The sequence below is a fragment of the Mya arenaria genome, chromosome 10 (genome assembly GCF_026914265.1).
Source record: "Mya arenaria isolate MELC-2E11 chromosome 10, ASM2691426v1".
NCBI lineage: Eukaryota > Metazoa > Mollusca > Bivalvia > Myida > Myidae > Mya > Mya arenaria.
Genome location: NC_069131.1, coordinates 68,673,546 through 68,689,377, shown reverse-complemented (window position 1 = coordinate 68,689,377; position 15,832 = coordinate 68,673,546). Strand labels below are relative to the sequence as shown.

Below are 15,832 nucleotides of genomic sequence, written 5' to 3'. Positions count from 1 at the left end.
ATCTGGTGTAATGTCTTTGTGACATTAATTGTATCTCGTGTAATGACTTTGTGACATTAAATGTCTCTCGTGTAATGTCTTTGTGACATTAAATGTCTCTCGTGAAGTGTCTATTGGGCCTTAACCCTGTGCAACGAAACAATATCTTCGTTATTTGAGACGCTACTGTGTATTTCTGTGTAGTTTCCATTCTATTATGTCAAAACAGCTTGCCAATGTACTTGGATTACGGCCTTTGCTTAATAGCACAATGAACACTATAACACTTTCGGGACAAGCTCAGAGTCGAAAATAATCCCATTTAGGGGCACAATGCAAGGGCCTAAAGGAAAATGAACTAGAAATACAAACATATAAACACCACACACACAAATACAAACACAACAGTAAAGCCTCAACACATGCCATCTTTATCTTGCCGATAATGATGCCCAATTCTTGTCCATGATTCACCGGTCTGCCTTTTATCTTTGTTTCTATGCTTGTTGATTTCATTCAAATACTGCCGTGATCGATTGTTGCCTGCGCAATATGTGACCAATCCATCTCCAATATATCAGAATTAACTCGTTGAATGGTTGTTTCTCTGTCGTAGCCCACTCATTTTTGTTGGAATTATGTCCAGTCATAGGCTACGTGAGATCTTTCTCAGGCACTGTTGAACACAAACTTTACCCAAGGCGCTTAATTGGTGCGTCTCAAGATTATGATATAATTTAAGCTTTGTACAGAAGAAACTGTCTTAAGTCTTTGCTTGATCTTTTGATAGACTTCTGTTGTTCCACACTGGCTTCTTTTATATTCCATTGTACCCTCTGTCTTGCTAACTTCCAAGATATGTGACGCCCTTTCAATGTGAGACAATGGAATATCGATGTGTAAAGTGCCCTTCGGACAAAACACACATACACACAGAGTAGAATAAACAGCATGGAAAGGAAAATACTAAACGAATGGTAGAAAGGTTAGACAAGGAAGATGGTGTACAAGGGGGGAGCTGGTGCACTGAAAACAGATTATATGCATGATTGTGGTACGACAGAATGACTGATTATAGTACTATCCCTGACTGCGAGAAACAAATAACAAGAAGAGGGTTTGGGTGAAAAGTACTGTCAACTTATATAAAACAAAAATATTTTTTTATTAATATTACTATTAAACGACGTGTTGGTTTCTACTTCCCACCTTGTGTGTTTAAAGATGCACTTTTACTCCCAAACATGATTTACCACAATTAATAATATTGTTTTAAAATTCCAAAAAAAAGATTAATTAATGTCATTGATATAAAAATGGCACCAAGTGTCATGTCTTGTATAGTTTAGTATTGTCTCAATACTTTAGACCGATGGATAAATTAAACAAAGAACTATTTGTTGTATATTTTAAGTCAATACTTATATAAAAAAAACTACAGAAACAAGTCCAGAAATCGAAAGGTTAAACATAAACGCCGTTCAATGGTACAGGGCCAAAGCCAGAAACACAGAACAACAACACACACACTCACTAACAAAACATTACATATGGAATGTATACAACTAGGTGTGTGCATCAAGGATTACTGGGAACCGCCTTGGAATGGTCAGCAAAATGTATTTTTACTAGTTAAACTAGTTTTTATTTACTCATTCCAATACATTCATAGATAAATGATGTAATATCAAATGCCAACTATCATATAGAGGCGACCGAGTGAAACACGTAGATACATAAATATGGTTTCTTACAGTACAAAATTTGTTTTCACCATACATCTTATAAAAAGTAAATTGTCAGTGTAACATTGTTTGTCTAATTTTAGACCCGTATAAATAAGGAGAAAGAGTCAATAAACTATCATAATATAGTTGAAAACATTTAAAACCATTTTACAGTATTAAATTAATTATCATGATTGAAATTATTTCATATTTGTATTGGGAAATTTTGTTTAGAATAATTTGAAGTTAGAATCACGGTATAAGCACAATTGAGTAATGAACAGGAGCAAATACAAGTGGAATATGTTCTGAACTATGTTAACAAGCAGTTCACACTATTATCTACTTAGTTTAAAATAAAATTGCTTTAACCACCTTATTAGCTTAAACATCTGGATAAATTTAAATAAGTTATCATTTGGTTCAATGGTACTTATTGGACAAGTTTGAATGATCAATTAACATCTTGGCTAAAATTAACAAAACCAAAGACTTTGTTAGGTATATACAAATGGCTGCTGTCTTTTATTCGCAGTATTCATAAGTTTCTATTGTTTAAACCCATTCCAGTATCTGTAGAAGCATGAATTCAAATATTTCGTCCTTTCTCCATCAGAAAGATTACTCTTTCAAATATAATGAAACTGACTGGTCTATGATTTTTTGTCCGAATTTCAATAAAAATGAAATAATTCAACCTGTTGTTTTTAAAGTAATGTGTCTCTTTGCCGAACTTAGTTTAAAATATTCTGTAAAACGCATTATACTAGATGTTCAAAATCCATTATAAAAGATTTTTTTTAACTTTTGCCTTCAGCCATTTTGGATTCACAAAGTCTTGACTTCCCCATATATTTTTTAACATTTACTGCAGACAATTTTCAGATGATAGATCCATGGGAATTTTAGGTGTCTTAGTCGATAACTATAGTTGACTAAATAATAATGCATTTTATTATATACCTATCATAAATCCACACGCAATACATATCGCAAAATACGGTAGTCCGTATTAAGATCCAGTGCAATACGGCCGTATTCCACTCTTGTGACGTCACGTTTTAACAAGTATCGTTGCGCGATGTTAAAATGACGTCATAAAACAAAATAGTGCGTCGTTAAAATGACATTTATTATGAAAAATGTTGCTTTTAAGTGATCTAACCAGTAATGAATATATTAAAGGGTCATTAGTACTGCGTTTTGATACGGAATGTCGTATTCGACTCTCGTGGATTATTGCAGATTTTGATTTCACTCGGCTTGCGCCTCGTGAAATCCGAACCTACAAAAATCCACTCGAGTCGAATACATCCTCCCGGATCAAAACGCAGTACTAATAACCATATTGTATGTTGGTGTCATTGGGTTTCGGCAGTGCAAAGGTCGTGAGGGACAAAAAAACTGATTTTTTTTAAATATTTCGTTTTTTATTTAGTTTTGAGGTTTAATATATAGCAAGCATAATACATACATCCGTTGCCACATGTGTAGCTGTAATTATGAGTTGAGCAAATTATACGAAAGAATATTTTATCATATTTTTAATCAAAAGGCATTTGATTTTTTTGCGGAAATGTCTTTATACAAAATGGATATGTTTTTGTGTCAAGTTCGTCAACACTACCCAATCAAAAATATACTGTGGCTTTTTGAAAGATATTTCCATTTATGTAACCAGGACATGAATTTAATCCACAAGTGTTCATGTTTTCATTTAATATCTTTCTTTAGTTTTTAAACTTCAAACTATTGTTGATTGGGTACTCTGTGGCACTTTGACACAAAAAATGGGTTTATATTGTCGACAGACTTTTCCGAAAATTTGCAAATGTTTTTTGTTCCAAATTCTGATAAAAATCTTCCTTAATTTTTGGTCAACTCACCATTACCCAAAAACATATCACAAAGAGTGTAGTCTTCACTCCGGAAAAATATTGTCCCCTCAAAACTAAATAAAACATGTACTTTTGAAACATTTCATTTTTTTGGCCTTCCCCACCCACTTTTGCACTGTGGAAGACCCTTAAAGTGAACTTGTTTACTTATATGTGAAATGAATAACTGAACGTGTGGAAAACATAAAGTGACTACAGTTGCTAATTTGCTTTTTATTTCAACTGAAATCGGGCGTCAATTTACCTAATTTGCAATTCTTAAATAACAAAAATACCTTGAGATATAGATTTTTGGTACATTGTATTTTCTTTTTCTATCCAAAAACTATTTTCTGTTAATACCAAAATGAGATGGGTCACCAGGCATACACAGAACACATATGTGTGTATTAGATACCCTAATAATACAATGAAAAGAACTAAGAGTAGCCCTGTGGTCAATTATACAATAAGAATTTCAGGGACAAGCCCAGTAATCGAAAATTAAAAAAAAATGTTTCGGGGCACAAGGCAACCACAATGAACAATAAGCACAACTATATGTGAAAAGCATGTAAGCCATGCCAGTGCCCATTTATCACTGTATGAGCTGTACCCAAACCTTGCTAATGCTGAGAATAAAATTCCAAACTGTGGACATGTTAACATGCATACTATGTCAGACATGCCTGAGAGCCCCATATTGTGGCTGAGTCATACCCATTCTGGTTACAAGTAATCACATTCAGTGGCCATTAAATACCTAAGAAGTTTTGCTTAAAATGAATATGCCATAAGACAGTTGCATAGATAAGGTATATTTCATCCATCACTGATACAATTAGTTGAGGCCCTCAAAGTCAATCTACAGATGAGAGCCTTAATAAGCGTGTTGGATTTATTTTCATATACCTTGCGCATATAACAGTAAAAACAATGAATATACTATTTACATTACATAAAGAAGAAAAACAAATCTCAGGTATATTACAAAGTGCCAAATGAATCCCAGGCATTCAATACAAAGCCTATTCTATAAAAAATACACCACAATTGGGTTCTATTCAGTTCTAACCCCACAGGCGCAACACTTATGCCTATTCAGTATGTACAAAACAATAGAACGTTTCTATCCATACAACGCAGTATCCAATGCATACTCTTTTTCAAAGTTGGCTCTTTCAGTGCCAAGTACACAAAGTGAGCAATACACTCTCGTTTGACAGGAATAATACCCAAACAATGCAAAGCAATGTCTATATATTCCATTTCCATGTTCAGCAAGTGTGCAGCACCTCCAGATTGGATTTCAGCCAAACACATCAAGCGCCATCCTATTAGTTTGTGACATGGTCGTGTCCACCCCTGTTCAACAAAGCAATATATGGCTTTTCTATTGAACCGGTTTAATACCAAACAAATCAATAATGCTGTTACTTTGTTTAAACTAATCGATTAACAATCTTCTAGTGAATACACTCAAAACCAAATACAAATGTGGCAAATAACATATAAGTGTTCACACTAGCCAACCAGTGTCCAACAAGTCCAAAATAGAAATATTATAAAACAAAGCTATATTATTACCGCATGCAGACTGTTGTGTGTTTAGGATTATTTAAAGAAATGTATTTTTCATTCCGTAACATAATGATGCATTTTACGGATCAACCCCTTTAAGAGCTTTTCGTTAGAACTTAATACACACACACACGATGATTAATACAGTTCGTTGGTGAGCATGTTTGACCACAGCCTTTTTAAGGCTGAATATTAATATTCACAAAAAGATACTATAAAATGGCAAACATTACACATTTTTTTACACAAAAACACACATTTTAGGTAACATACATTATGTAATGGCTATATCATGATTTTTTCTATCATCCTTGATGTATTAAAACGGCATAATATATTCAATAATTTCATATTTCACGCGCCCAGAACATTACTTTTTTTAAAAAAATACGCAAATTTCTTTCGCTAACACATTTTTTTTTCAGACAACGTACATAAAGTTACTGCTTAAAATATATATTAATGAATCAAATAATAATAGAGCATTACGACATCAATTATACACTTTTTAAGATTATTTCTCTTCAAAAACTTGAGAAAGTTTATTTTCAAAGAAAACATACACTCTAATTAGCGTAGCCCGCCGGTTTCATGCATTTTTGTTTGATATCATGCTGTAACGTAACGGAGCGATGGTTTGTGAAACAAACACCCGTTTCCACTTTAACATTGATACATGAATTAAGATCCAGAATGGTGATGGACATTTCAGTATGTCTGTGTTTAAAGGAAATCGCTCCGATCGAAATGGTGCATTTTGGTGCATTTTGCACGTTTTCTCTTATGCACCAGTCAATTGTAACCCCCCCCCCCTCCCCCCAAGTCCGGTGGTATAACGGGGGAAGCGGGGGAAATGAACCGTGATTTACCTTCCAAGTGGCTCTTCAGTGTCGATTGAATGCGCTGGTCTTGTTATCTTGTTTACAAGCAGTTTGTCCCCGCAGAACGGATTTTACCTGCTGTTTATATGGACTAGGATTGGCTGGACCGAAAGTCAAAGTCCCCGCTATTCCCCGGACCTAAAGGGGCCGTGGTTACAATTGACTGGTGCACTACTATGGAAAAAAGTTAACTTGAACGATTTTAGGGGGAGGGGGGCTCCGGGTGCACACTCCCCTCTCCCTTTGGACCCGCTAGTGGTGCCGATATGTCTCTCTAAGAATGCGTTTGGGGTTTTTCATGTAATAACTAGAGGATATTTAGGTTTGCTTGTATACATGTGAACATGATAATGTCGTGGAATCATGATAAGTTGTTGTATGATCTTGTCCCATAACATGCTGAACAGATGAATCATACATTTGGTGTCTGTGCACTTTATTGAACTATATCATCATCATGCTTTGAACATTATTGATTTACATCGCAGCCAGACATATGACGATATATTACATCATAATCTGACATGAAGAACCGGCGTGATAATGGGCGGGCGTATCTGTCAATCAAGCGCGCTCTCTTATACCCCGTATTGTAATCGATTTGTAACGTTTTAACGTGTAGTGCTGGGAACCAATGCAGATAGACAACTCTAATTGGAATTGAGTAATCAATTTTCGCGAACATCATATAATTGTATGAATATTCATTTAAAAGCTGAAAGTTGAAATCAACTCAATGGCTTCAGAACGAAAAACACGAATTTCTGAAAACATGACGGTGGGATTTATAGGGGCTGGACGGATGGCACAAGCCATGGCGAGGGGTTTCATTTCCGCAGGTAAGGGAGTTAATTTTGATTGCCAATGTGTCTACCTTGAAAGTCGTGTGCATGTTTGTTTACGTTTTCGATCGGTCAGCTGATTGCTTTCAATGACTTCTAAGCTGCATTTTACATCGAATACTGTCAAAAATTAAATGTCTTTCATTCAGAATAGCAGTTTATGTTAGAAGAATATATATTAGGGCTATTCATGGAAATGAAAACTTCATTTCTTTTTCACACACAAACTGCATACAATGTATGATACATGTAGGTTGTATAATAGACTGGCCGCATGGGACTATTTCAGGACATCAGTTGGAAATTTCTGCAATTGTCTGGAAAATCTACTGGGCAGGTGCTTTATTCCGTCTTAATTTTGGAGTTGTTTATTTTTATTTTGTGTGAGTTATTGAACAAATTCGTCATTCTAAAATGCCGTCCAGGCTTCTTTTTTTAATGTTTAGCCTGGACATCATTAAAAAAAGCCTGGACGGCATTTTAGAATGACTACTGAACATATATATATGCATGAAATTTTGAAAGAGCAATGTTGGGTCCTATATATTGACCGACATGAAAAAGAATAAAAGATAAGATAAAGAATAAAAGAAAAGAAATTTGTTATTATATAATTTCCTGTAAGAAATGTGGACATAACCGACGTCCCAAAAACAAGCATTCAGAGCCTAAAATTTTTTGATTTTTTTTAAAGAACACAGAAACATCAAGTCAATATACAGATATTTAAATAGAAATTTAAATGACAATCATGCAGTAAATGTTTAACCTGTGTATGTATTTTATACTTCTCAGAAGTATTGGTATGTGTGTTTTCTGCCTATAATTCATTTGTCCGAATTTGCAAAATTTTGAAAGTACCAATCTGCTTCCTTTTAGCTTTGTTTTCGCATCAAATGCTGCACAACACAAAAACAATGTCAATGGTATGATCAGCAGTTTATTTACTTGATATGTATTTTAAATAATTTTTCCCATCATGCTAGATGATTGATTATATGTCACAAACTTTGTAAAGTAGGTCTAGTAATAATTGTATTTAAAGATATCCCTGCGGAACCTCAATATTATAAATACTTGCGGGCATATGACATCATCCCCCACGTGACTAAATTTTGACATTTGGAGAAGCGAAATTTAAGAGGTATTTATTTGAGTCCAAAAAGTTTGCACTTTTACTTTGAGATCCTACACTACAACCATATCACCAATTTCAGACTAAAGTGTGCCTAATAGAGTTTAAACATGGCCGCAACTACAATTATTGCTTCTACTCTAGATTTACAACAAATAGAACCATTGACTCCTAGGCTATTGCAATATGCCAATAAGATGTTAGCTGTTAACCCATGACTTGTACTCCTGACAGACTGACACAATGAAAACATGGAATACTGGTCTAAAGGCTCATTTCCAAAGAGGCCCAGTACCCAAGTCTGCAGACTTTCCAATCCCTTTGTGAAATCAAAGACTTTTCAACCCCTTTTTCATTTCAATCCATAAAAGGGCTAAGACATCCCCTCCCTAAAACACCAACTTTTCAAACCCTAAGAAATGAAGGCTTTCAACCTCTTGATTTCTCACAAATGTATTTGTTAAGATAATAAGAAAAACAATAAACAATTTCTTAAGGTAATTGTTCTAAGTTGCAACTGTTTCATTAAAAAAAATCATAGAAATGAATTATTTTAACAGTCTTTTTTCAAACATTCAAGGCCAAAAAGAAATGATTGAACATCCGAACACAACTTTTCATAGCAGAAAATGTTTATCATAAGGACACAATACAGGTTTACATGCAATCATGGAATGTCTCTGATACAGGTTCTACAAAACTCATTTTTCTTGTCAACTCAAAAACTAATTATTTATATTTTAACCAAGGATCCTACCAGACATGAAAAGTGACAGATGTTTTGAAGATTGAATAACTTTCTTACACAGTGTTAAAGGGGCACAGTGCAGGTTAAAAACTTCATAGATGCAACAATAATATGTTTTTGATTTTAATGCATTTATTATGTTTCACTTACTTGACTTGAATAATCAAAACAAAAAAGTGTATGATTTTTGTACAGTTCAAATAATATAAGCAATATTTTGGCGCTTTTTTAACTGGGGAATTCATGGTCAAGGCGCTTTTTTAACTGGGGAATTCATGGTCAAGGCGCTTTTTTAACTGGGGAATTCATGGCCATGTAGCTAATTAATAATTGATACATTTTTATCTGTATTCAAATCTTATGAATGCTTAAGACCTTTTTTGTTTTAATCATTGCAGTCAAATGAGTTGACTTAATAACAAAAAGTGTTTGTATCAACCTATATTACAAGTGCCACTTTAACATGTGGTGAGTAGAAAATAAAAATTGATTTAATTAAAAAAAAAAACCAACAACATGAAATTGGAAATCTTATGTCCACATTTTTAGGGGGAAAATGTATTTTTTTATGTTGAATCATTCTGAATGGGGCTGAATTTATGATATATATAATAGTAGTTATTAAATTTGTAATAATAATTATTTTATCAAAAATATTTCAGGTGTCATAAAGGCTGAAAACATAATGCTAAGTGATGTGAACCCACATATGTTAAACAGCATCAAAAAGGTGAGGCATAGATGAAAGTTGTTTGTTATTATGTAACTATGGAACAGATTGATGTTTAAAACAAACAAAAAAACACATGGTAAACAGGAGTTTGGAGAAGTGGGGGATGGATGTATTGACTCCTTTTCCCAATTTCTATCAGACAGAAAATACCAGTTTTCTGTAAAATAGCCTCTCACAAATACACTTACATTAAATTGTATTGCCTCTTTCTAAAGGATATCTCTTTGAAACAAAAGTTTTAACAAATAGTCTTTCTTATTGTAGGACTTGGGAGTGAAAATAACAGAGTGCAACCGAGAGGTCGTGACTCGAAGTGACTTGATCGTTCTGGCCGTCAAGCCCAACGTTGTGAGCCCAATATTGAAAGAGGTATCCTCAGATGTTTCCAAGACAAAGCTTTTAGTTTCCATTGCAGCAGGAATACCAATCTCAGCCATCGAACAGGTATTCACTTCTGTGGTATAGTTATCCTTTTACGCTTTTTTATGTTTTGACCATTTATATTCGTAATATTTTTATTATGATCAAGCAAATTATATTCATAATGTGCTGGCCCCAATTTCTCAAAAACTCTTTAATTAGCATAACTTACTAAAGTGTCTTATTTCACTTAGCAAAATTTCTTACTGAAATATGATTTTATAAAACAAAAAGGATGTTATTTTTCTCAAATATTGTTTTCTTCAAAAGGCTTGAAACTCCTTAAAAAGGAAAGATTTCTGTATTTATACCAAATCAAAAATAGTAAGCTGAACTTGATGCTCTTATAAGGGACTAAAGATGATTGGAGAAATTGGGGCCTGGATAGTATGGAGAATGTAGCGAAAGTAAAAATTGCTTCAGTTTTTTACCTCAGGACTGGCTCACTTCAGTTATAGCAAGGAGGCTGTAAATCTATTCAAAAGTAGAAGAAAATATATTTATATTGCACTGAGCACTGGATTATTATAAGGCACTCTAGCTATGAAAAGACCATATGCCACACTTTTCAATGCAAAATTTTTAAATGAAAGAAATTGCTTGCTAGAATGTTATTTTACAAATGAATGTTTTGATCTTTCGCCCACTTTCATTTCCTCCAATACTGAATAACAAAATTAATGAACACATATCAGACCTTTCCCTGCCATTCTCACAGGTCAGAATGTCTGACCCATCCCAATGCCAAATATGTATTTTTATTTGACATTTAAAGAAAGAAATCCCAATTGAGATGAAATCTTTGCCACGAAAAGCCTGGCTTCTTAACTTACACAGCGACCCATGTTGCTGGCGCAGAGTTTTAGTGCGGGAACAATTCATTCATGTATTTATCAGCACTTTTAAGTGACCATTATGATTCATGGTTAAAATAACTGATTTCTGTGACAAAGTTGCTCAAAATGATGATTTTGTTGATTATTTATTTCCCATTTTGACAATTATTACATGACTTGAAAAATCTCAAGCTGGTACTTTTGCAGGTATTTTATCTAAAAACTGACATAACGGTCTGAAATACCTTCCATAATTTACTACGCAAATTTTCCCAATTTGTTTAGAGGGTATTTTTTCCAAAATTGGCAGAAAAAGCCCTGCATTTGATACATTCCTTAATTAATCTCCTCCTGTCTGTAAGGTGATCTGGGTGATACCTCGCTTCTGTAATATGATCTGGAAGAACCTCGATCCGTCACATGATCCGAGTGATAACTATTTGTATTTGGCTTAATAGGAAGCAGCAAGTTTATGTTAAAGTTTATCTAACCTTGTAATAATGATATAATAAACAAAATCGCCCCTTCCATTGCCTTCTGCAGCTACTTACAGGCTCACTAGTTATACTGGTGATGCCCAACAACCTTCAGCTAGTCAAGCCAGCAGCATCATTGGTTGCTCCTGGTTTTCCTGGTAATACCTATTCAAAATAGCATTTAGGGAAACATCAACATTTTTAAACTTGTATGCCTATTCCTATACTAGATATTAAACTTTGTACTATACGCCTCCTCCCTATTTCAGTTACTTCCGAAAGGATCCCGAGTTATCAGGGTGATGCCCAACACCCCGGCTCTGGTCCTGGCAGCAGCCTCAGTGCTCGCCCCTGGTCAAGCGGTTGTGGATGGGGATACAGACCTTGTTATCGAGCTGTTGCAGTGTATCGGAATTGCAGAACCTGGCTCAGAGAAACTGCTTGACGCTGTGACAGGGCTGAGTGGAAGTGGACCTGCATATGTAAGCTAAATACAAAAGCTAATTTGAAAAGCATGTCAGTTTTTGAAAAAGGAATTGTGATAGCCTTGGTGTTGTCAAAATGCATTTGGCTTTAACCCCCAAAACATCCAAGATATTTGAATGAAACTTGGTACACTTGTTAACGGAGACAAAACATACATGTTTGCAAGGCGGCTTTGGCCCATAGTTCCTTCTTTAATTATACACAAGTTATGCCACTATTCAAGTTTACACACAAGATGTTCGCTTGTCACCATTCTTGTTTATACATTCTTGTGTATGTAGTCATGTGTGTATGTTTAAGACGTTAGTGTTCTTTTCACTATGCGAACTTGAAAGTCAATATGACTGGTATTTTGTCTCATATTAACTGTCTAGTTCTGACAGTGGTTAGAACACTAACTTCCCACTAAGGCCCCCCAGGTCTGATTCCTAGCCCAGGCATACATGTGTTTGACACTAGGCCACCAAGCCAGACTTTTAAGTGGGTTTCCTCAGAGTACTCTGGTTTCACCAACATCTTAAAACCCCACACTCAGGCAACACCATGCTAACAAAATGCCAGTTGAGATTTGGCGTAAGTTAATACAGTTTTTTTTCACAATTGTTGTATAATATAAAGAAAAGTTTAAAATAAAGTCTAATTTTAGACGAATATGGTGATTGAGGCCCTAAAATAATCTTTTATTTTGAGACAAATATAGAGATTGAGGCCCTAATATTAAAGTTTAAAATGTTGTCTTAGTTCAGACATATATATTGTGATTGAGGCCCTTAAACAATGTCTTTTTCAGACGAAGATGATGATTGATCCCTTAAAAAATACCCTATTTGAAATGCATATTTGGAATAAGGCCCAAATTTCTTATTTCAGACATACATGGCTCTTATAAAATCACTTATTTCAGACGTATATGGCGATTGAGGCCCTTGCAGATGGCGGTGTAAAGATGGGACTACCTCGAGACTTGGCCATGAAACTTGCTGCTCAGACAATGCTGGTATGTAATTAACATGGCCTTATTATACAATGATTGATTTTTTAGCTTACCTGATATTTGAAGGAAAAAGAAGGAAAGAAATATTGTCATTGTCATCCTAAGGGTGGTTCAATGATCAAATTTTAGAGAGAATGTGACTTCTCAGCTCATTCAATGGTGAAGTCAGGATGTCCTTGGATATTTAACTTCAACCTTTTCTTGTCTATTGTGAATTCAATACTGGATTTTGCGCAAAGATTTCAAATTGTCAGCAGACATCAATTTAGTTCTTCAATTATACTTTTTTTAAGTGAATTAGTTAAGGTCTTACAATATTTCACATTATTCACCAAGTATCAAATGTGTCACATTTTTTATTTCATGTTTCTCAATCTTTAGCGAGTATCAAAATAAATTGCTTGGAATTTTTTTTTACAATCCTAAGTGTCAGAGCGTAAAAAATAGTGCTTGATTTATTACCTTCAGGGAGTATAAAAAATTATGAAAAATCTTCATTTTTCACAATCTTCAGGGAGCGGCAAAAATGGTTCTGGAAACGGGTAAACACCCAGGACAGTTGAAGGATGAGGTCTGCTCTCCGGGGGGCACAACTATCGCGGCGCTACACAAACTGGAAAAAGCTGGCTTCCGAGCCACGCTTATAGACGCTGTTGAAGCTGCAACGTTACGTGCACAGGAACTAGGAGATATTAACAATTAAATGAAGGTCATATCGCATATCTGTGTTTAGTTCTGTTTTGTCCAAGTTTTACAGTTTTCAACTCTGCGACTGAAAAGTCATGAAGGAATGTGATCAACTTTAACTAGAAGTGTGTTTAAACAATAGAGGATTTATTAGTTGGTGCATGGAAGGTTTAAAATCTTACTGTATCTGTTCACCTGAACCTTGTTCTATTATTTTTAACAGTGAAGCATTTACAGTGCTAAGATCTCGCAAATACAAATCTGATCAATAACTGTCAGGTAAATTTTTTATTCTAAGGTGTTAATCTGGTAAATGTTAAGTGTTAATAAATATCAGGTGAATGTGTAAGGTGTTAATAACATTAATGTGTGTTAGTGTGTTACTTTTTGCATAATAAAGTATAGAGTTATTTACAGATGATGAGGTATATGACCTGTTTTATGGACCATAAAAAGTGATATTCATGTGATATTCATGGACATTGCGGCCCAGTGTGTGCTTTGTTAATATATGCATGTTGGAATGATCTGTCAGGAAACCTTTTTGAAATCATATTTATTCAGTACACCCAAAACCTCAGAAATGACATAACCAATGTAAATTCTACCTCTGGTCTTTTTTTTTTATCAAAGAGTAAAACAGAAATGACATCTTGTCCTGAGTCACTTGTTGGTTTGTGATATTGTTAATGAATATGCCCCTATCACTTTCTATGATGTGTCATGTGACAGCCTTTTGACCAATGAAATGGGTGGAATCTGACATGTACCGCATGTAGTAGTGCATTATTATTTGTAAATGATTTTTGGTTTTCACTTGTTTTATATCAAACACTGTGCATTTTATTTCAATTTTTCAAATGTTTTTGTATGATAGTATAAATACAGGTACACTAAACTTGCCATAAAATGCTGATCAACTTGATCCAAAAATAAATAAACAGTATTGTGATAGTTTTCTTTATTGTATTACATATTGTAATCATATAGGTCCAAATATTGTAATGGCCACATCTGATTCAAGAGTTTAAAGTCTGTCAACTGAAGGGTGCATCATGCATTGATCATGAAAATGTGCATGCTGGTTCACATTAACTACCAGTAGTAGATGTGTGAGATAGTATTACGCAAGACTAAATGTGTGAAGTCAGCATTCTTAATTTTTTCTCTGCTAAGTCCTTTGTTGTGTGAGGATAAAACTCTCATAGTATTCTGATATAAGTTGTGGTGTTTGGGGCGCTGCAGCCTTCTCCTGCGAAAACTTTAACTTGGACGTAATGAAAAACAAATGTTGAAGATTACATGTATAATTCAAATGAAATTCAAGACCACTTGTTGCCAGTGACGGTGACAGTTTACTCATGTGTATCAATATCCATTGACCTGGCAAGGCACCCTAGTCTGTAGTTTCGCAAAACTCTTTATCTTAGCCATAACCCAAAATGTATAATTACACATAAAACATAGTGCACACATAGTACCAATATTAAAATGAACATGTGTTGCAAGGTCTGTTATAACCTTGGCCATACCTTATCAAGTTGATTGGCCTTAATTACAGCGGTGTTGACTGGCCTTGACAATTGACAAGTTAACTGGCCTTAATTATAGTGGAGGTGTCTGCAGATTTGATTGGTCTTATTAAATGTCGAGTTGACTGGCCTTACACATAGTGGAGTTGACTGGCCTTAATTATTGTCGAGTTTTCCCTCGATTGACTAAAAGACAACTGATCAGCATTGGCAATGATCATACAAGCAATTACCAACTTAATGTGCATAGCATTTGCCTGCATGCATAACTACCAACGCACCAATGTTGCTGAAAGTGACTTATAGCAGCATTATTTTAAGAACTTCTTAAAATGCATAAATATCTGATTTTCTGACATTACTAAACTGCAGTAGTCCATAGTTACTTTATGCTAAATCATTGGTAGGAGTGAACCCTTTGACAAATTTGAAGAAAAAAATGAATGTTTTAGTTGAAATGTTATTAAAATGTAAAGGTCATATGACACCAAAGCAGAAGTTCATTCCCACCAAACTACTGTGAAATGCATTAAAACCAATGTTCAGTTATCTCACAATATATGATGATGCAAGACTGGAAACAGCATTCAAGGTCAAGGTCAAAACAAGTTTGTGGATGTATATCAAGTTGATGATATGTTGCATCAGTTGAAAGGCACACCAAGATAGAAGTGAATGATACATATTAGGTGAAGTCTTAATGATTAGGAATTGACTAGTCAGTTATAATTAGCCATTCTTTAAGTCAATAAAAGTTTAATTACCTTTATATTCTAAATATCTTAGATTGTAACCAGTTATTAGCAGGCAGGTAACAAAATTATGATGTCATAATTCTGTTGAGTTTTAGAACTACAAATCTTATGATTAAGCATCATACTCATTGAAGGCTTTCTGG

At 34.5% G+C, this 15,832-nt stretch overlaps 1 protein-coding gene across 1 annotated transcript; it reads left to right on the top strand.

Moving 5' to 3' along the window:
* The first annotated feature begins 6,688 nt into the window (after window positions 1-6,688).
* Window positions 6,689-14,356, top strand: LOC128206040 (uncharacterized). Its single transcript, XM_052908171.1, has 6 exons — window positions 6,689-6,884; window positions 9,433-9,500; window positions 9,768-9,947; window positions 11,505-11,717; window positions 12,626-12,718; window positions 13,230-14,356. The coding sequence occupies exons 1-6, from the start codon at window positions 6,782-6,784 to the stop codon at window positions 13,416-13,418; spliced, it is 846 nt and encodes a 281-aa protein (XP_052764131.1). The 5' UTR covers window positions 6,689-6,781; the 3' UTR covers window positions 13,419-14,356.
* Window positions 14,357-15,832: the final 1,476 nt, after the last annotated feature.